Source organism: Esox lucius, chromosome 6 (assembly GCF_011004845.1).
Source record: "Esox lucius isolate fEsoLuc1 chromosome 6, fEsoLuc1.pri, whole genome shotgun sequence".
Classification (NCBI taxonomy): Eukaryota; Metazoa; Chordata; class Actinopteri; order Esociformes; family Esocidae; genus Esox; species Esox lucius.
Genome location: NC_047574.1, coordinates 10989636 through 11012840, shown reverse-complemented (window position 1 = coordinate 11012840; position 23205 = coordinate 10989636). Strand labels below are relative to the sequence as shown.

Below are 23205 nucleotides of genomic sequence, written 5' to 3'. Positions count from 1 at the left end.
CCCTCCAAAATTGCTGAAAAGACGAGAAGAAAACTGGTCAGGGAGGCTTCCAAGAGGCCTACAGCAACATTAAAGGAAATGCAGGAATTTCTGGCAAGTACTGACTGTGTGCTACATGTGACAACAATCTCCCGTATTCTTCATATGAATGGGCTATGGGGTAGGGTGGCAAGACAGAAGCCCTTTGCTTACAAAGAAAAACATCCAAGCCCGGATGAGGTTTACAAAAACAAACATCAAGACTCCCAAAAGCACGTGGGAAAATGTATTATGGTCTGATGAAACCAAGTTTTTTTTGGGGCCATAATTCCAAAAGGTATCTTTGGCGCAAAAACAACTCTGCACATGACCCAAAGAACACCATACCCACAGTGAAGCATGGTGATGGCAGCATCATGCTTTGGGGCTGTTTTTCTTCAGCTGGAACCGGGGCCTTAGTCAGGGTGGAGGGAATTATGAACAGTTCCAAATACCAGGCAATTTTGGCACAAAACCTTCAGGCGTCTGTTAGAATGCTGAAGATGAAGTGGAAGTTCACCTTTCAGCTCGACAACGACCCAAAGCACACATTAAAATCCACAGAAGCATGGCTTCACCAGAAGAAGATAATCATTTTGGAATGGCCCTGCCAGAGCCCAGACATGAATCCAATTGAACATCAGTGGGGTGATCTGAAAAGGGTTGTGCACAGGAGTTGTCCCCGCAATTTGACAGATTCGGAGTGCTTTTGCAAATAAGAGTGGGCAAATATTGCCATGTCAAGATGTGCCACGCTAATAGACACATACCCAAAAAGACTGAGTGCTGTATTAAAATCAAAAGGTGCTTCAACAAAGTACTAGTTTAAGGGTGTGCACACTTATGCAACCAGGTTATTTTCCCCCCTCAAAGATTTCAGTTTGTTTTTCAATTGAATTGTTCACATTATAGGTCACATGATGACATTATTTATCTTTTTCTCATTCTTTTACATCACAAGAACCTGGCATTTTAACAGGGGTATGTAGACTTTTTATATCCACTGTACGTACTGGAAGTGGACCGCATGATGACACGAACACAAATATCGAAATGGGGTAACTTCATCCCTAAACTTAACCCAGCCCTATGGATAACTGTAACCTAACCTTAACCCTAAACCTAGCCGGAATCCCTAGCCTGTTTTTCCACTGCAACATATATCCTTGTTTGAATGATGCTGCTTTTAACATAAAATATGCAACTATGGATTTAGGGCATAGCATATAAAAAGGTTTTGGATGTAATTTTCGCTTTGTTAGGAGTGTTTTGGAGTGTTTATAACATGCCTAGAGAGAGTAAAAAAAAGTATACATAAAACTTAATACATATACAGTAAACTTAACCTGTACTCCCTGAAGTAGTCTTTTCGATCACAGGGAACAATGAAATGTCCCCAGAAGGTACTTAATGTACCAACCATAGTCGGGATACAAGTACGATAAAACAAGGACACACACGCACGCGCACACACACATGAACATACACCCCCCGTTGGGTTTAATGCTCGCTCTCTTTCTCTGATCTGTCTCTTTGCATTGCACTCCGTAACGTTGAGCCTTTCAGTGGCCTTTTCACACGGCACTCCTCTGATCGGACAGACTAGAGCCCAACATGGGGCCCTTGCCCACGTTGGACAGGCTCACGAGTGTGTGTCTAAACTTGTGTGTGAGCGTCTGAGAGTTGGTGTGTATGTGTACCTTTTGACCCCTTCTTGGTGGCCTGACTCCTTCCGCGCGGAGAAAGCTTGAAAGAGAGGCCGCGGGAAAAAATAGTCATTAGGACATCCCCAGAACATCAGGAGGTTGCGTCATGGTCTCCTGAACAACTTTAGGTTTGCTTGGGAGACAAGGAGAGAAGGGGGAGGGAGACAAGGAGAGAAGGGGGAGGGAGACAAGGAGAGAAGGGGGAGGGAGACAGGGAGAGAAGGGGGAGGGAGAGGAATGGGAGAAAGAAGAAAAAGCTAAATAGAGAATAGAAAGTGCGAGAGAGAAGCAAGAGGTGGGAGAGAGTGAGATAGACATATAGAGGGGCAGAGAGAGAGGGGCAGATAGAGGGGCATATAGAGGGGCAGATAGAGAGGGGCAGATAGAGAGGAGCAGAGAGAGGGGCAGATAGAGAGGCAGAGAGAGAACGGCAGATAGAGAGGGGCTGATAGAGAGGGGCAGATAGAGAGGGGCAGATAGAGAGGGGCAGATACAGAGCGGTAGATAGAGAGGGGCTGATAGAGAGGGGCTGATAGAGAGGGGCTGAGAGAGAGGGGTAAATAGAGAGGGGTAGATAGAGAGGGACAGATACAGAGGGGCAGGTAGAGAGGGGCAGATACAGAGGGGCAGATACAGAGGGGCATATAGAGGCAAAGGCAAAGCGCCAGTGAACAGCAGTGTAAATGGTTGTCTGTCTGCTTTGCTGTCCACTGCCCACTGTGACAGGTAGCAGAGTTTATTACCTTCTCAGTGTGTGGTGAGAAAACGCTCCTACATGATTTCATCACATTTCAACAAGCATGTGCAAAAGTGAGACTTCAGTATAGAGAGGCAGAGCATTTAGAGTGGTGAAATGTTGACTCAAAAGCTGGATCTAGCTGTAAACCCCACATTTAAGTCAGGCACTGAGTGGGAAGTGTATGTGTTTCAGGCTTAGGGTTCTTTAACCTCCCTCTCTCTCTCTGTGGACTGAGTGAGCTCTTAGACTGTATGCAAACATCCAGAGATATGAAGGAGATTAGCTGCTAATGAGGTTAAAGTCTACATGAAAGCAATATAAACATTACTATGGAGTTCCAGTTAATATAGAATTGGTCTACTATACATAAGCCATCACACTGATTGCTGTTGCACTTGATTCCATGTCTGCTTGGATGTCCGGCAGGGCTGAATTTTCCTGCCTTTTGAAAATCCCTTTGGATCAGTGTTGTGTTGTGAATGTGTGTTTTCAAAATAATAACAGCAAATATTAAAAAAACTATCTCAAAACTAGTCAAGCAGATACGTATAAAATACGTTCAGTGGTCACATTTCGACTGTCGCGGTGGATTTTCAAATTGTATAATTGGTCAGCGGTACATTTACAGGCTTGTACAATTTGGGTCATGCTATCCCATGTTGGATCTAGTATACACTATATACATATATACTGACATATATACTGTATCACGTTGGACGTTTGAATCAATAAATAATAGAGTTTAGCCTTAATAGTAGATTTTTTATATTTATAGATTTTCCTTATATTAAGTTTTTAATTTAATCTGTGAAAACATACTTAAAATCTTAGCACTTATCATAGTTTTTGACAAACAGGTAGGTAGATCTTTTAATTTTTAATTTGGTCTGTTCAGTGGTAACAGACTTTCCTGGTTTTTCTACCAGTCACAGCTATAAGTTGCATATTGGATGAGTAAGGGTTCCTGGAGGGTCAAACTGACGTTTGTATAATTTGCAGGTTTGTGAACTCACTGTCCCCCCCAAATCTATGGCCCTCCATATCTATCGCCTATCCTGTATTTTCTACCAGTAATTACCAATGTACTGTACCAAACAATACAGTCTTTTGTACCAGTCATTACCAAGATAAAAAATATCCTGTCTTTTCCACCAGTCATTACCAAGGTAATAAACATTCCTGTGTTTTTTTGTTTTATTACTGCTCGCAATTGTCAGTGCTTTGGTCAAATGACATTAACAACGATTCAACTGCAAACTTTTAAGATGATGCAATTATTTCATTACACCAATTAGATGGCTTGTTTTTTTTATTTATTTTTATATTGCATTAAGATATTCTTCTGTGAGTTATCCAAAAATATATATTTACTGTACAGTGGATATAAAAAGTCTACACACCCCTGTTAAAATGACAGGTTTTTGTGATGTAAAAGAATTAGAAAAAGATAAATAATGTCAGACCTTTTTACACTGTTAATATGACCTATAATGTGAACAATTCAATTGAACTGAAATCTTCGTGAAAAAAAAAAAAAAAAAAAAAAAAAAAATTATAATAACCTGGTTGCATAAGGGTGGACACCCTCTTATAACTGGGGATGTGGCTGCGTTCAGAATTAACCAATCACATTCAAACTCATGTTAAATAGAAGTATTTACACACCTGCCATCATTTAACGTGACTGATTAATCACAAATAAAGTTCAGCTGGTCTAGTAGGATTTTCCTGACATTTTCTTAGTTGCATCTCAGAGCAAAAGCCATGGTCCGCAGAGAGCTTCCAAAGCATCAGAGGGATCTCATTGTTGAAAGATATCAGTCAGGACAAGGGTACAAAATAATTTTCAAAGCATTAGATATACCATGTAACAAAGTGAAGACCGTCATCATCAAGTGGAGAAAATATGGCACAACAGACACATTACCAAGAACATATTTGATGAAAATACTAGAAAAAAACTGGTCAGGGAGGCTTCCAAGAGGCCTACAGCAACATTAAAGGAACTGCAGGAATTTCTGGCAAGTACTGGTTTTGTGCTACATGTGACAACAATCTCCCGTATTCTTCATATGAATGGGCTATGGGGTAGGGTGGCAAGACGGAAGTCTTTTCTAACAAAGAAAAATATCCAAGCCCGGCTGAAGTTTGAAAAAAAAACCACTTGGGGGAATGGATTATGGTCTGATGAAACCAAGGTTGAACTTCTTGGCCATAATTCCAAAAGGTATCTTTGGCGCAAAAACAACACTGCACATCACTCAAAGAACACCATATCCACAGTGAACCATGGTGGTGGCAGCATCATGCTTTGGGGCTGTTTTTCTTCAGCTGGAACTGGGGCCTTAGTCAAGGTGGAGGGAATTATGAACAGTTCCAAATACCAGGCAATTTTGGCACAGAACCTTCAGGTGTCCGTTAGAAAGCTGAAGATGAAGAGGAAGTTCACCTTTCAGCACGACAATGACCCAAAGCACACATCCAAATCCACAAAAGCATGGCTTCACCAGAATAATATTAACCTTTTGGAATGGCCCAGCCAGAGCCCAGAACTGAATCCAATTGAACATCTGTGGGGTGATCTAAAGAGGGCTGTGCACAGGAGATGTCATCACAATCTGACAGATTCTGAGCACTTTTGCAAAGAACAGGGGGCAAATATTGCCACGTCAAGATGTGCCATGCTAATAGACTCCTACCCAAAAAGACTAAGTGCTGTAATAAAATCAAAAGGCACTTCAACAAAGTTTTAGTTTAAGGGTTTGCACACTTATGCAACCAGGTTATTGTGAGTATAACATTTTAAATGTTTCCCTCTCAAAGAGTTCAGTTTGTTTTTCAATTGAATTGTTCACGTTATAGGTCACATTAAAGGTGGAAAAATACATTATTTATCTTTTCTCATTCTTTTACATCACAAGAACCTAGCATTTTAACAGGGGTATGTAGACTTTTTATATCCACTGTATATAAAAAGGGATTTTCAAGCTTAGTATTGTTTTGCATTGTGAGATTATTAGAGAAGCCGTTACTCTTGGTTTGACAGTTCTGCCAACTAATCCTTATTGTAGATGTTTGAAGTGGGTGGGTGTGTGGCTGTGTATGTATGTATGTGTGTGTTTGTGTAGGTGTGTTTGAATGTGTGTGTATTTGTGTGTGTACACTCAAACCTCGCTGAACCTCCTGGCTTTTCAATGCTGCCCGGATCTAATCTGTAATCCTTCCAATCACAAAGCAGGAGTCTCTGGCACATGTAAATGAGTTGCCAATAAAGAGACGGATTCGGGAAAAAGAACAAGACACAGCTCTTAATGAAGGATCACTGTATAAATCACATTGGAAATCTCCTGCCATGTCTAGAGCTACACAAAATTCTATGTGACGGAATCCACTGCGTTTTCTAAAGATTAATATTTTTGGTCAAGAAACAGTAATACATTTTTGTCAGGAAATGCTTTTTCTGGATACAAAAAGTGGGAAAGACAGAGGAGAGAGTATTCACTGAATAACCTGTGGGTCAAACCCAAACCCATTCTGTAGCAGTACACAAGGACCACCCCAAGCCACTCAAATAAACAAATATGGCATTGTGGATACCACTGCATGTGCTGATATCTGTGCACGCATGTGTGTGTGTGTGGGTGTGTGTGCGCACTACATACCTTATGCTTAAAGGCTAAAGTCCCCAGATCATTAGCTCTTATATTGGTTCCTAAAATCAATTAGCTCAGGTTCAAAGGTCAAGAGGCCTCTCTCAATCAATATAATGAGCCAGTCTAGAGGGGAAGGGAAATGGAGAGAAGAATGAATGGCAGACTGTGCAATCCAAGACTGCTTTATTCCACTGAGCTAAAGCCAAGGAAAAGGGCATTGATCAGGGAAATTTGGGTAGAAAAAGTATTTGCAAGACGAAATCAGACAGGAGCAGCAAGTACTAGATAGGTATTCAGATATCTTCACGTCAAAACACAAGAAATATAATATTAACCATAATTCAACAGTATATTCAAATACAATTTTCATCACATTTCATTAGATCTTCTCCTTTGTGTAGCTTGGCAACATTTCTCATAATTGAATTATGCACAGTTCCGAGTCAGCAATTATTATAAAACTTTGACAGTTTGCTCTGCTGGCAGACACTGTTTCCCTGCACATCTCAACAGGGACTTCAACAAATGGTTCGTTGGAACACGCTAAACTGTATTTTCTACAACTCTTATTGTAATTCCGAAGAGTGTTACAGTAATAAACAAGGTAAGATAAGTGGGTGTGTTACATGGCCAATATACCACAGCCAAGGTACAGCATAGAAGTGCCTATTGTTGCGGTATATTCATCAAACCCTCAAGGTGCATTATTGCTATAATAAACATATTATCATTGCATTTTGAACTGTCAAAAAAATGTGTTATTATACCCCTGCTACACGGTCTGATATGCTGCAGCTTTAGGACAGCATTCTGATCACCCGAGTATACGATGTGTCCATGAATCTAGAGGCTCAAACCTTGATTGCTGGTTGGCTAAACGTTTTGTTCTATAACACCGTAAACGATGGTTACGACACGTTTTGCATTGGTAACTGGTTAACGAGGCACCTCCGGGATTTGAAGCACGTGGCCAATATGCCGTGGCCAAGGGACGTCTCCAAGCCCTCTGTGTTGGTATAGTCTCCATAAACCACAACCCTTCGTTTACTGCCTGAATAAACCCTGGAGATATCTGATAATGAACTGTAGATATTAACAAAAACATGTCCGTACTCACACTTGATAGAGTGTGATAAAGATTGGACATCATTCTTTCTCAGCACTATGACCTAATCATGATTAAAAGCATGCAGTATCTGTTAGGCTATCAAAGAACAACAGCCATAAAATGTGGATATGATTAAAAACTCTGGCAATATCTGCCAATCCATATTTCCTTATCAATCTTATCAGTTGTAGATGTCTAATAGTTTCGGTCTGTGGAGAGAGCCATACAGACACTGATAGTTGTCTATCCTCACATTTTAATATTGCTGCATACAATTCAACCATCGCATGATGTTAGGGGGAAATGTTCGATCTCACCCTTAAATGGGAGACATTGTTATTTCTTCACAGGGTCACTGGAACTCATAGCAGAATAAAATAAAAATGTATTCAAGATCAAATGGTAATTAGAAATAAACAGCCGGATTTTGCATGACAAAGAACAGACAAACACATGTTCACTGTTAAAGATGTTGATCAGCCCCACTGCTAGACGACAAGCTGACAGGAAATAGGTGAAGTAAATCAATCAACAAATTCCCATCAGTGCTCCTGCTATCTTGATATACTTTTGTCAATGTCTGAACAGGGACGTGAGTACATACATTCCAGCAGTGGGTTGGTTTTGGCAAAGCTGCATTGTCACTTGAATTCTGTGTGTGTTGGAAATAGTACTGGAATCTATCGCAATTTTGTTTGTCCACCCAATGAGGTGATAGAGCAGAATTTACCACTGTTGTGTGTTTACAAAGCTGGGAGATCACAGATCTGTGATCATAAACTCGCCAGCCGGTAGAATCAACGTGGCCACTAGTCCACCCACTAAGCTTTGAATGAGAATGAATGAGTGGTGAATGAGAATGAATGAGTGTTGAATGAGAATGAATGAGTTCTGAATGAGAATCTGATTCATTTTGATGCTATTATGTCTATGCCTCTCTGTGTGTGTCAGTGTTACTGATGGAAAGAGACAGACAGGCAGCGTGCCTCTATTCAACAACACCACAGACATTAGCATATCTCACAGAGCGTAACCAAATGACCTAGCCACCTGTAGTTGCTATAGCCTGCCTGCTCTCAATGTACCACTCAGGCCATTCACTACCACCTCACTCTGTGTGTGTGTGTGTGTGTGTGTGTGTAAGTGTGCGTGTGTGTGTGTGTGCGCGTCTGTGTTTGAGTGTGTGCGTGGGAGAGAGAGAATTGTGCGAACAAAGAGCAGAGCAGGAGAACAAGTAAGGAGTAGCAGTCTCCAAACATTGTGCTTTCCCTCTCCTTTATCGCTATCTCTCCTTTACCTCCCCCTCCCTCTCTCTCTCTCTCTCTCTCTCTCTAAATCTGTCTCTCTCTGCCTCAGGGAGTGTCTACCAGAGTGGGTGAGGATGGGAGGGGGGATACCCCCCCCCCATGACCTCCCTCTGATCTCTGATTGGCTGAGGTTGCGCTGTGTGAGGCCTGTGATAGGCCGGGCCCGAGCTGTGTGTGGGGCCTGTCGGAGGGAGAGTGTTCTGTGACTCTGCTAGGGGGCCTGACAGCATACAGGAGGAACTACCATACTGCAAGACACAGACAGAGCTGCAAGGGAGAGGTGCAGGTAGATACAGAAGAAATGACAACTGTAGAGAAAAATAAAGAGAAAACTGCCAGGAGAAAATAAGAGAGAGGGTGAGAGAGTTAAGTACAGATTTAGAGAGCGAGAGAGAGGAAAAGAGAGAGAGAGGAAGCGTATACAGTCCATGTTCTCATCTTACCCTCGACTCATCCTTGACTCCCCCTAAAAGCACCTGAGGCCAGGACAGCACTACTAGCGCAGGGAGAAGAGGACGGGACACGCGCACACACACTATCTCTGTTAAAAGGAGAAAGGAATACACACTTCCTTATTGTTTTCTGTCTCGGCTCCTGCACTCGTACTTGGACAGGAAGAAAGGGAATACACCGTTTCTTCCTTCACGTTGGACATTTGGATAAGTTCCCTTTTTTTCTTCCTTTCCCGCAGAGCTCAGAGCAGCATGGCACAAAAGAAACACGGCACCAGCAGGCAGCAACGTACAGGGCTACTCTCCGACCCCATCTCCAGCGTGGCACTGTCCCTCTCCCTGTCCCTCGTCCTCCTCTTTCTCAGCTCGCCCGCCTCGGCCGCCGACGAGTATGACTACTACAGCTGGCAATCGGACAACTTCCACAACGGCCGCTTCTACACCAAGCAGCCCCAGTGCGTGGACATCCCGGCCGAACTACGGCTCTGCCACAACGTGGGCTACAAGAAGATGCGCCTCCCAAACCTACTGGAACACGAGACCATGCCCGAGGTCAAACAGCAGGCGGGCAGCTGGGTGCCGCTCCTCGCCAAGCGTTGCCATGCCGACACGCAGGTGTTCCTGTGTTCGCTGTTCGCCCCAGTGTGTCTGGACAGGCCCATCTACCCGTGTCGCTCGCTCTGCGAGGCAGTGAGGGACAGCTGCGCCCCTGTCATGGAGACCTACGGCTTCCCTTGGCCAGAGATGCTGACCTGCGATAAGTTTCCCATTGATAACGACCTGTGTATACCCATGCAGTTTGCTGGGAGCCAGATTACCCCTGTTCCAGGTAGGATTACACACACACACACGCGCGCACACACACACACACACACAATTTTGCTTAATTACTTGCCAAACAAATCTGATCTCAATAATTGTACAAAAGATACGATTGGGCTGACCGAATGATTATTCATTACCTTATTTTAGTATGTTTAGAGATATACTACTTTAATACAGTGTAAACGATATTAGAATGATCTCATCCCTGATAATAACTTTTGATTTGGCGCCTGTCAGGTTGGTCACTGGTTGTGACACAACACAAAGTTAAACGTACTTCTCACTTGGATCTTGGAAAACAAAATATGATAGAACAAGACATGTTTCATTGTTGGTACTGTTGGTTTATCTAAGGATAAGACAATAAAGTAAATTTGGAGGTTAGATTTAACAAGGTATTATTTTCCGAATGGAAAGGTCAAATATCCTGTAAAGTTGATGTTTGTCCTATGATATGGGAGAGCTGGTAATAGTTAGTTTAACGTAATTCAACTTGTTTAACACGTGTGAGCGAGTCAGGGAAGAAAGACCAAGGGGACATTTTACGATTTAATTTCATCTCAAATTTATATTTTGCCAATCAATTTCTACCATCCTGGTGGGGACCCCAAAAAGTAAAACAAGAAAAATCTAAACTTGTAGGGACATTTCATCCATCAGAAGAATGCCTATGTTTTAGCACAGTTTATTTTAGATTTGGGGTAAATTGGGATTTGAGTAAAAAACACGGTAAAGGATTAGGTTTGAGTATAGGCTTGGGCTTAGAAGTTAGGGATGGGTTTTTGTTATGGAATTAGAGAAAACATCTTTTTACAGGACAAGTTTTGGTGTTTCCAAAATATTACACTGGGATAAAATAAAGAACAAGTTCAATGACTCAGACTGTATAAAAAGTTGACCTAGCCGTTTAGATCAATCCATTGAGCTGTTTCAGATCAGCTCTTTGGGCTGGTTTCAGATCAGCTCTTAGGGCAAGCTTTCTCCGACAGACTAAGCCTATTCCTGGACTTGAAAAACACTGAGTGATTCTGCGTTCAGCAAGCTTTCAACTCCCGCAGCGGGTTTAATCTGGGTCAGAAAAACAGGCCCCAGTTGTGTTTTTCTTTTTTTTTCTACATTAAAAATAATGAAAAGAAGCATATGTGTCTTTCACTGTTTGAACTGATTGTGATGAACGACCTTTCCTGAACATGATCAGTGGCTTGGCTCAATAGCTAACTATTTAATTACAAAATTACAAGAAATTTTACAGTGTGTAATTAAAAAGGGAAATCTCTGAAAGTAGGCATTACAATTCACAGTGATATAACATGGCATTTTAAACCATACATTTATACTGAAAAAGTGGTGAGTTGATAATTACAATAATGATTTTCACAATACTTATCTTATGTGTTAATTAGCGGTTGCTGTGTTGAAAACAGACTAGACAGGCACCTCGGAGCAGTCTCCTTCTGAATGACCCCTGAGGTGTGTGTGTGTGTGTGTGTGTGTGAGAGAGAGGGAGTGGACTGTGTGAGAGAGTCAGTGTGAGTCTAGTCTATAGAATGTGAAGGGGACACTGCTGTGTCTCTGTTGTGTCCAGAATGGTTCTGTCTTTTGTCTGATCGGCTGGTCAGACAGCCAATTAACTAGCAGACTAATTACTGAGAGCTAATTAGTCTACAGAGAGAAAAGGATAAGGGTGGGGTTGGGTAGAACGAAAAGGGAGTAAAAACTGAGATTGCAGGAGAGAATGAGAGAGGAAAATAGAAGGGACAGAAAGAGAGAATAAGGAGGCTGACAGATAATGGGATGAATAAGGGCAAAAAGAGCTGGGAGAGAAGAAAGGAGTGGACAAAGAAGAGTGAGGGAGGAGAGAGAGGAGTAAGAGGGAAGAGAGGAGCGAGGGAAGAGAGGGGGAAAGAGAGGAAAAAGAGAGTTTAGGGACAGAAGCAGAGAGAGGCTGTGAGGGAAGTAATGTGAAAAAAGTACCAGAAAAAGACAGTTGCTCCACGGTTCAATTAGAATAGGAAAGAGAATGTTTAATTAATGCATTCCTTCATTTGAATCTAAATTGTATTTGAAAACACACACAGCGAGCCCATTCAGCAAGTGTGCAGATGTCTACAATGATGATACATAAATGGAGGGCAGAGATTCATAGAGACCTTTTCACTGAGCTCATGCAAGGCAGATGTGAACACGGGTACGTCCCACATGCCAACCTATTTCCTATATAGGGCACTACATTTGACCAGACTCCTGCGTGCCCTGGTCAAACGCCATGTACTACACAGGGAAGAGTGTGCCATTTTGGATAGATACCATAATCCATTCTGAAAATGGATGTTGTGTTTTTATAGGACTAGAATCAACTATGTGACATATTCAATTCACTGTGGCATGAGTTACTTTTTCACCTTGGAAAGTAGACAGTGTGAATAATACCTGAACTTTACCTTTTTACATGGAAAACCACATGTTTATCTATTCAAATGACAATACACTGTAGAGTGTGCATTTGATTACAAGGAATGGTTCATGGTCAAATAGAAGGAGAAGAGAGAAGGGAACATAGTTATAGAGCTGGTGTGAAAACTAGCAGAACAGAGTTAGATTGACTTTCCACCTCAATGTCCATTCAGGGAGAACGAAAGTATAACAGAGAGAAGGAAAGCGTAAGAGAGAGAAAGGGAGAACGTGTAAGAGACAGGGACTGGGTGAGAGTGAAACAGAGAGATACAGAACTACAAATGCCCTACTGTGTCAGGGAGCACTTGTTGTTTTATGTTATATAGCATGCAAACGTGTTAGTGTTAGTGTGTGTGTGTGTGTGTGTGTGTGTGTGTGTGTGTGTGTGTGTGTGTGTGTGTGTGTGTGTGTGTGTGTGTGTGTGTGTGTGTGTGTGTGTGTGTGTGTGTGTGTGTGTGTGTGTGTGTGTGTGTGTGTGTGTGTGTGTGTGTGTGTGTGTGTGTGTGTGTGTGTGTGTGTGTGTTAGTGTGTGTGTGTGTGTGTGTGTGTGTGTGTGTGTGTGTGTGTGTGTGTGTGTGTGTGTTAGTGTGTGTGTGTGTGTGTGTGTGTGTGTGTGTGTGTGTTTGCTTGGGTGCATCAGGTATGTGATCATATGAAATTGGAACCCAGATGCTGAACGGGAGTAAGACCTGAAAGTTCAGAGAGGACCGAGCAGAGTAGGGAGGTTGAGAAGCCTGGAATATTGGACAGTCTGTGGTTGGGAGTTACTCAGCAGGGGAGCTGAAGAGCCTCTGCAGGGTTTTCTAATCACTCTGTTCGGCAGGGTAACTTTGTGATGAGGGGGTCTGGAGGGCGGAGAAAAAGAAGAGGGTGAACAGGCGGTCCAGAGGGGAGAGAAGCTGAACAGCATGGATGGAGACGTGGTGCAAGGAGATAAGGGAGGACGAGAGATGGTTTACATGTTGGTAGAGAGAGAGGTTTACATGTTGGTAGAGATAAGGGAGGACGCGGAGGAGATATGGTTTACATGTTGGTAGAGATAAGGGAGGACGAGGAGGAGAGATGGTTTACATGTTGGTAGAGATAAGGGAGGACGAGGAGGAGATATGGTTTACATGTTGGTAGAGAGAGAGGAGGATGAGGAGGAGAGATGGTTTACATGTTGGTAGAAATAAGGGAGGACGAGGAGTTGAGATGGTTTACATGTTGGTAGAGAGAGAGGAGGATGAGGAGGAGAGATGGTTTACATGTTGGTAGAGATAAGGGAGGACGAGGAGGAGAGATGGTTTACATGTTGGTAGAGATAAGGGAGGACGAGGAGGAGAGATGGTTCACATGTTGGTAGAGATAAGGGAGGATGAGGAGGAGAGATGGTTTACATGTTGGTAGAGATAAGGGAGGACGAGGAGGAGAGATGGTTCACATGTTGGTAGAGATAAGGGAGGATGAGGAGTTGAGATGGTTTACATGTTGGTAGAGATAAGGGAGGACGAGGAGGAGAGATGGTTCACATGTTGGTAGAGATAAGGGAGGATGAGGAGGAGAGATGGTTTACATGTTGGTAAAGAGAGGGGAGGACGAGGAGAGAAGACAAGAGGTCTGGATAATCCTGTAATTGAGCATGATGGCTGGTCAGCTGTTAGCTGAGAAAACATTGAGTCTGTACACTCTGTACATTACCTGCACACTTGCGAACACACACCAAGCCACACATACACGGAAAGCCACACACACACACTCACACACGCCCCGGATATCACAGGGGTTTTAATGAATAGAATGTTCTGTATGAAATACACACAGGTCACAATCACACAAAATCCAGCGTAGGATTTACATTAGTGAAGCTAACATCTGGCAAAATGCATCACGCTCACAGGCAGAGGTGTGCTTAAACGGGGCCACTAATACACAGACTTCTTCTTCTGTCAGAATCCTACACCTAGTTTATGCATATAATGTGTGTGTTTGTGTGATGGAAGAGGGGGACTTTTTGTGACTTTGTCAGTTGTACAGAATAATAATAATATTCTCCAGAGGAATCACCAGTGTTCCAAACACAGAATTTCCCTTTCAACCCCCCGGCATGGAAGTCTGACAACCGCCCCCCAGCCCAGAAGAATGAATTGTGGTCAATGTGTTGGTGATGTCCTGACAGTCTTAGAGCGGTCCTGACAGTCTTAGAGCGGTCCTGACACTCTTAGAGCGGTCCTGAGTCTTGGAGCGGCCCTGACAGTCTTAGCTCGGTCCTGACAATCTTAGAGCAGTCCTGAAAGTCTTAGTTTGTTCCTGAAAGTTTTAAAGTGATCCTGACAGTCTTAGAACCTTCCAGACAGTCTTAGCTCGGTCCTTACAGTCTTAGTTCGGTCCTGACAATCTTAGAGCGCTCCTGACAGTCTTAGTTAGTTCCTGACAGTCTTAAAGCTGTCCTGACAGTCTTAGTTAGTTCCTGACAGTCTTAGAGCGGTCCTGACAGACTTAGAGTGGCCCTGACAGTCTTAGAGTGGCCCTGACAGTCTTAGCTCAGTTCTGACAATCTTAGAGCGGTCCTAACAGTCTTAGAGCGGTCCTGACAGACTTAGAGTGGCCCTGACAGTCTTACCTCGTTCCTGACAGTCTTAGAGCGGTCCTGACAGTCTTAGTTAGTTCCTGACAGTCTTAGAGCGGTCCTGACAGTCTTAGAGCGGTCCTGACAGACTTAGAGTGGCCCTGACAGTCTTAGAGCGGTCCTGACAGTCTTAGCTTGGTCCCAGATCATCTCTCATGGTCACCGGCCACACACCAACACAAGGATTAGTGTATAGCACAAAAAGATGAAAGGGCTTCCTGTCTCACAATATTCAGACTTCCAATCGATCCCTTCAATGAGCTGATATAGATGGCTCATGTGTTTACTGTGATACCCACTTTGGACTAAGACGAACAGACACATACCAAGAATGTAGCAGACATGTAGATACAGAAAGAGTGAGGAGGGAGAAAGTAATTTAGAGAACGAGAGAATGAAACAGAGGGGGGTTGAGGGTCGGCTCGCAGACCATTCTCCTCCCAGGGCTAAAAGTCAAAGGTTAGAGGTTATCACCTGGTCCTAACTAGCTGTCTGGCCTGATAATGACAGGGGTCAGAGTTCAACATGCCTCACTGCACTGGGTCGTGTTGAGGTGAACCCTTTAGTAACACAGAAATTCTCAGTGTGTGTGTGAGAGTGTGTGAGAAGGAGAGTGTGTCTGTCTGTGTGTGTGTGACAGACTGTGTGTGTGAGTGTGTGAGAAGGAGAGTGTGTCTGTGTGTGTGTGAGAGAGACAGACTGTGTGTGTGTGTGTGTGTCCAGGCCTTGTCTTATTGTCAGCACCACACAATTAAAGGCATGACCCTCTGTCTAGCAGGCCTCCTGGTGATAATGCATGGGAAGCATGGGAACACTCATGGTGGAAAGTGTTCACTACCTCCCTCTCTTTCATTCTGCCCCTCCCTCCCTTTCCCTCTCCTTCCCTGCTGCTCTCCCTATCTCTCTCAATCAATCAATAAAATTTATTTATAAAGCCCTTTTTACATCAGCAGTTGTCACAAAGTGCTTTTACAAAACATGCAGCCTTAAACCCCAAGGAGCAAACAACAGTAGTGTTGAATTTCTCTCTCTCTCTCTCTCTCGCACACACACACACAACCCCCCCCCCCCCCCCCCCCCCCCCCCCGCTTTCTGCTGTGCCTATTTTAAATGATTCACTTATTGCTGTTATGTCTTATTCAGCCGGTAGAGTAATAGATTGTGGTTACTCTGGGGTGGTGGTGTTGGCTGGCTGCCCACTTGTCTCTGTGCCAGGGTACATATATGTGTCAGGAGAAAGCATTCCTTCAACACAGCACTCTGCTCTGCTTGTCCTGTTTAGTTATTAACAGGGAACTCAATTAGACTGGGCTAGCTGCAGTCAACCAATTACTTCCAAAGGATACACTTTCCTTAGATTGTGCACTACTTTTGTCCAGTGACCATAGGACAATTGACCAGAGACCATAGGTCTTGTGACCAGACACACCTTTTTGGTGTACATTTAAACATATTAAATTCTAATGTACAGACTTGACAAATGATTGTAATGCACTGATTGCAGCATATCTTCTTCTGTGTAAGACCTTTGTCCTGTTTAAAACAACATTTTCAAATGCTTCAGTATTACAGGGGCCAGTGGGATGTTTTGTGGGGAGAGAAAGACAAAGAAGTATTCACCACAACAATAAACAAACATCCAGCTCTGTTTTAAAATAACACAGTCAGCAGAAGGATTTTCCCCATAGCTAACCATGTCAAGCTTACTTACACTGGCCCAACGATGTACATACACATATAATCCTACTGGTCAATAGAAATGTACATGCATTCAAACTGGCCTATAGATAACCCCACATATTTAAACTGGCCCATAGATAAATCCACATATTCAAACTGACCCGTAGATAAATACACTTATTTAAACTGGCCCATAGATAAATACACATATTCAAACTGACCCATAGATAAATACACATTCAAACTGGCCCATAGATAAATACACATCTTCAAACTGGCCCATAGAAAGATCCACATATTCAAACTGACCCGTAGATAAATACACATATTTAAACTGGCCCATAGATAAATACACATATTCAAACTGACCCATAGATAAATACACATTCAAACTGGCCCATAGATAAATACACATCTTCAAACTGGCCCATAGAAAGATCCACATATTCCAACTGGCCCATAGATAAATCCAGATATTCAAACTGGCCCATAGATAAATCCACATTTTCAAACTGGCCCATAGATAAATCCACATATTTAAACTGGCCCATAGATAGATCCACATATTCCAACTGGCCTATAGATAAATACACATATTCAAACGTGTCCATAGATGAATAAATATATTTATACTGGCCCCTAGAAACATACACATATACAAACTGGCCCATAGATAAATACACATTTTCAAACTGGCCCATATATAAATACACATATTCAAACTGGCCCATAGATAAATACACATATTCAAACTGGCCCATAGATAAATACACATATTCAAACTGGCCCACAAACAGTGATACACAGTGGACATGGTACACATGCTGAACATGCTGTCCACATCCTTCCACCACTGTCCAATCACGGTCTGTTCCTCTCTTCCCAACAATCTGTTCGGTCAACCAACCTAGATGGAAACAGGACAACAAACCTACACTGACATTCTTATAACCATGTGCATTAAAGCACGGGCACACACATTCACACACAAACAGAAAAAAAACTTAGCACACACACAATGACATGAAAGTTAACTAAATGGAGACTATATGCCTAATTTGAGTTCAACATACAAGTCATTTCTGTTTGCTTTTCACTGGATTTTTCAGTGAACCTTCTCAGACAAGGCATACGTTGACATTTCAGGTCTGGCTATACTGCACTGTACCACATGACTGTGTCTCTGCTTCTGTGTACAACATCACTGTTCACTAAGCTTAGCTGTTACTGTAGCCATTTACTTTTCACACAGACACACACACAGACACACACACAGACACTTGTGCCACACCTTAACACCAAAATATACAACTTCTCAAATTAAAACATTTTCTCCAGAGTAATTGCAGTGCAAACATCACTCAGGATACTGCACTATATATTCCCTATTCAGCAAATAACCTCTGACAGGCGGTTTCTAAACAGTGCTTTAGACTGAAGTATGGGCCCAAAACAGAACAGACTGGTCTATATTTGAAGGCATCTATATGTATCTATATCTATGGAGAATATATTAACAAATATTCTGCTCGACTGTAGCGTCAATCCTCTCCTCTGGCTGTAGTTCACAGTTTCAACCAGATATCTATTTCCTAGGCTAAACCTGACTTCAAGCCTAAGCCAGCTATATTATGAAATTCATTATAATGCAACCTTAACCCAACACATAGCCTTGTCATCAAGACTTTTACCTCTGTTGACATAACAGCTAATGTGTTTAGTTGATAATCTGGGATACACTCCCGACTTTCCTACAATATTAATTATTGCTCTCTCGCTCTCTTTCTCTCTCTTTGTGTCAGCATCTAAAACCTGTCCTCCATGTGACAACGAACTGAAAGCCGACACCATCATGGAGCATTTCTGTGCCAGTGACTTTGGTAAGTACTACACGCGCAAACACGCACACGCGCACACACAGACCCAAAGCCCACCACCCACTCACTCAATCACCATCGACCAAGCCAGTCAGTTTCTGGGAGCAGCAGTTTAAGCTGCGATGTGTGTAGTTAACTGGATAGCAGCTCTAGCTCTAGTTTGACAACTCAATAGTGTAGCTTGCCATCACACACACACACACACACACACACACACACACAAACACACGTACAGTACACATGCACACAAACACGCACCTTTGCAACTCTCATTCTGCAGACGATGACAGTAATGGGAAGCACAATGTTGATGGCTACATTAGTGCACAGCCACAATACCACAGTACCCAGTGACACACAGAAACACACACACGCCCACTCTCTCCAATACACACACTCCCTAACACATGCACACAGAAAACAAAAGCGACTGCTTTGGCTAGCCGCCACATCACCCCAGTGAGAGAAGAACCACGTTGTAATTATGATTCCATTACAATATGGGGAAAATACAACTATACAGACGGGATGAAGCATGAAAACAAAATGTAGGAAGTATAGTCAGTATTGTTCAAGTTTAGTTTTGAGAAGAAGTTACTGGCTGTCTCCAGTTATGTCCTGATAATCATGTCCAGACTACACTGAGGCTCCCTTTTCTTGTCCCCTGAATGTAGTGATGGTCACAGCAGGACACACTGGGCCAAGTATCCTATGTTAGCCAAGGCTTTTAGCTTGTCCCTCCCTGCAAGATTATAACTCTAAACAGCTTACCATTAACTCTCCCTAAATCATTGCCAAAATCTTTGGTCTTGATATTGTTTTGGACTGTGCGCTGTGTGGAGAATTCATATGCTTACTATATCTTAATTTAATCTTAATACCGCAGGAAAACCACCTGGCAGCTAGGGGAAATCTGAATTGTTACATGGATTTTAATTAAAACATTTTCTTTAAGGAGCTGATGTGTTTGTTTTAGTTGATTAATTAGCTGCTTTTGAGAATAGCCATTTGCTTAGTCTTTGGAGGATTTTGCAATACTAATCATTCTTTTGAAAAATTATGAAGGGTTATAATGCAATCTTTTTTCTTCAAAAGTAAAGTTTATAGCAGCAACTAAAGCTAAAAAAGATTCCACTAGTCTCTCTGATACATTCTATCACACAGTAACTATAAGCCTACTCCGTGTTGGAAGGCTCAAATTCAGTCAAAACTCCCCTTTAAATGTATATAGTTTCCCAAAATGAAGCAACACTCTTTATTGTAAGGTTTTTATTTTAAATATTTCCCCCTCGAAGAATTCAGTTTGTTTTTCAATTGAATTGTTCACATTATAGGTCACATTAAAAGTGGAAAAAGTTCTGACATGATTTATCTTTGTCTCATTCTTTTACATAAAAAAAACCTGGCATTTTAACAGGGGTGTGTAGACTTTTTATATCCACTGTACTTACAAAAGACTTAAAGCAGTTATTGCAGTGAAGGGTGCTTCTACCATATAATATTGTGTAGGTGTTGACTAGTTATCCATGTAATATATTTCCATGGTTAATTTTCAAAAAATATCTCTCAACATAAAACCGATATAAGTATTTTGAGTATTAATATAATATCACATTTTTTTTAACATTAATGTACAATTTGCACTTAAGTAAAACAGGAGAACTGATCAGGGGTTTAAACAGTTTTTGTAATGCACTGTATATACCTACTATAACTATATTGTATGTAGTGTGTGTATACCAGTTGAACTCACTTGAATCAACTTTTGGTAATGCCTAATAATTTGTAGCCTTTCATAACAAATGTGCATTTGTGGTGAATATCATTGTATTTTCCAGAGACTTCTTTATTGCAATAAGTACTAGATGTAAGAAAACTTGCATACTGTAGATATCTCCACAGTGGGTTGGCATGATTGTAACGTGAAAAGATGACTCCACCCACCAAGTTTAGGTGCCATCATGGCACAGATGTTAACCACATATCTTGGCAGATTTCTAGAGGAGCTTACATTTCTTGTCAAGGAATCCTTCCTACAGGGTGGGCAACTGGATAACCAGTCAGTTGTTGGTGTGCTGTTCATCAAGCCAAGTAGCCCCAGTCCTGGCTGCAGCAGTGCTGGGTGTAACCAGGTTAGGTGTGGTTCTGTATACCTAACACCTGAGTGTTAGTGAGGCTGACGTGCTCTCGTCCCAGGAAGGCCTGTTTCTTCTCAAAATGACAGGCACTCTTTCTCTCTGACTCCCTCCGCCCCATCTCTCACTCTCTCTTTCTCTTTTTAGCCTCTTGGTTTCTCTTGGTCTCTAACTTTCTGTCTTCCTGTCTGTCTGTCCTCCTCATTCCTCCTTTCATTTTCATTGTATAAATTGAGCTTGTCATACGGACATAGTCCAGATTGGCTCACACACAGACTCCCAGTACATTGCCTATTGACATCTCAGGGTGGGCACACATGGCACAAGGACCTACACAGGACCTCTTTTACAGAAATGCGTGTGTGCGGTGAGTGTACAGTATCTGTGAGAGTTGCAGGACCCAACAAGATCTCAAAATTGTATTTCCAATGTCCAACATTTGTCCAAAAAAGGACAACCGGCAATGCATGACGGTGCGCATTTGTTATGTTATGATGTAATACTCATACGAGGCAAAAATGGTTTTGATAAAAACAGAAAAACAGAAAAAGCTTAAAGGACAACTCCAGCCCCCCAAAAAACTCTCAATTGTTGTAAACACCTTTTCCGACATTTAAGGCAGTGTCCTAACAGTTTTGTAGTTCAAAAGCTAGTTAAAGCAAGATTCCAGATTTTACCATCATTTATGTATTTGGGGGTAATCCTTTTTTTTTTTTTTTACTGCAACAACCTTTAGGGAGGAGTGAGGTTGATCTGCTGACCTCATAGTTGTTTTTGTCTTGATCATGAGATAACTGTTTGGAACACTTGGATTACAGGCCACGTAGAAGATGTGAAAAATATGAATTTGGCTAACTAAGCGGGACATTTTCCATTAGCTAGCCAAGCTAAAATGACCTTGCCAATGTAAGACAACTTGTGAATGTTAGTGTCTGCAGGTTTTCACTCTTACCTTGTACCAGCTGACAAACTCCCCTCATCTGGTTGTCTAGGTGTTCATTGGACACCAATTAAAATTTAAAAAAAAAAATAGCAGACACTAGGTCCTTTGTGAAACGATTTGGACACCCCTCTTCTATAGGAGCAGAGCACGAAGGCTGGGGTCAGCCCTCGCTGGCTTGTGGGTGTGGTGCTATCTGGAGTCTTGGCTCACCCTGCTTGGAGGTCCAATACCTGGGTCAGCCTTCGACCTCCCTGGTGGACTTGGCCCCCTTTCCATGAATTAACATGCTTTGGTCCTCTCCAATCCTATCTGGACTGACGGCCAGTCTCTATGCCAGTAAAGGTTTGATAGTGCCATATGGCTCCACCAAAGTTGGATAACGATTTGGTTTGGGTGCCTCATTAAAAAAAAATACATTGAGATAATTGTTTTTGTTATTTTTGGGTTATTTTGGGTTCATGGCTGGGGTTTATGGAGTTCTTTTGGGTTGTTTGGGATGATTAGTAGGATCCTTCATGATGTTCATCTATAATAAAAGTGAAACTCACATTAATCTCAAACCTTTCTCTCCAACTTCTCTCTTCCTGTCATTTACTTCTCTCATTTCTCTCCCTCTTCATACTTTGCTTCTTCTCTCATTATTCCCACACTCCTTCCTGTCTCTCTCTCTCTTTCCCTTAGTCATCAAGATGAAGATCAAAGAAGTGAAGAAAGAAAAGGGAGACCGTAAACTCATCGCCGCCCAGAAGAAGAAGAAGGTCCTCAAGATGGGTGTCCTCCGTAAGAAGGACCTGAAGAAGCTGACTCTGTACATCAAGAATGGAGCCAACTGCCCGTGCGCTCAGCTCGACAGCCTTGGCAGTAACTTCCTTATCATGGGCCGCAAGGTGGACCAGCAGCTGCTGCTCATGTCCATCCACAAGTGGGAGAAGAAGAGCAAGGAGTTGAAGTTTGCCATCAAGTACATGAAGAGTCAACAGTGTCCCACCTATCATACTGTCTTCCAGTGACCTCGGTGGCCTCCCTCTCAGGTGTCACCCCGTCCAAATTTCTCCTACCACTTTCCCACCGATCACACGGTTTCCTGGTGACACCGCAACCATTCCATTCACATCTCCCAGTGGCCCCTGATATCCTAGTCATATCCCAGCTGTTTTCCCATCCAAATCAATTCCCAGTTCTATTGGTTCTTTGGCCAACTCCCTCGGCTGTCCTTGTCATGCCATAGTGACAATGAGTGGCACGTACTTTGACAGAAACAGTCTGGCATTCCCACCAGGTTACCTGTCCCCCGTCACACCCAGGTAATTCCAATTCTATTCACACAGCCTCCCTTAGGGTCCTACATATCCCACAATGTCCTTCCTGTTGTCTACCTACCCCCTGTGGCCAATACCTTACCCTCACTCCCTAGCCCCTCCAATAGAGCGGAGCCTTCTCTGTTTTATTTACTGCCCCCTAAGAACCCAGAATAAATCCTAACTTTCTAACAGATAGCTCACTGATATTTTTCTACTCATCTATATTTCCTGTTTTTGAGATACCACAGATTTTAGATTGTTATGTCAGAGACGCAAGGTGACAGGATCATACAAGACACTTTTCAAGTCTTATATCCTACCCAGCAAACCAATGTTGGTCTGTGATTGTTTCCAGAACCTTTATTGTGTTCTAATGAAAACTGTCTGGATGTGCTGATG

The 23205-nt window shown here is 42.5% G+C and overlaps 1 protein-coding gene across 1 annotated transcript; it reads left to right on the top strand.

Moving 5' to 3' along the window:
• The first annotated feature begins 8722 nt into the window (after nucleotides 1-8722).
• On the top strand, nucleotides 8723-22809 carry sfrp5 (secreted frizzled-related protein 5). The gene is made up of 4 exons (XM_020047043.2): nucleotides 8723-8817; nucleotides 9223-9812; nucleotides 18353-18430; nucleotides 22187-22809. Exons 2-4 carry the CDS (start codon nucleotides 9236-9238, stop codon nucleotides 22513-22515), a joined length of 984 nt encoding a protein of 327 aa, XP_019902602.2. The 5' UTR covers nucleotides 8723-8817; nucleotides 9223-9235; the 3' UTR covers nucleotides 22516-22809.
• The last annotated feature ends 396 nt before the right edge of the window (nucleotides 22810-23205 follow it).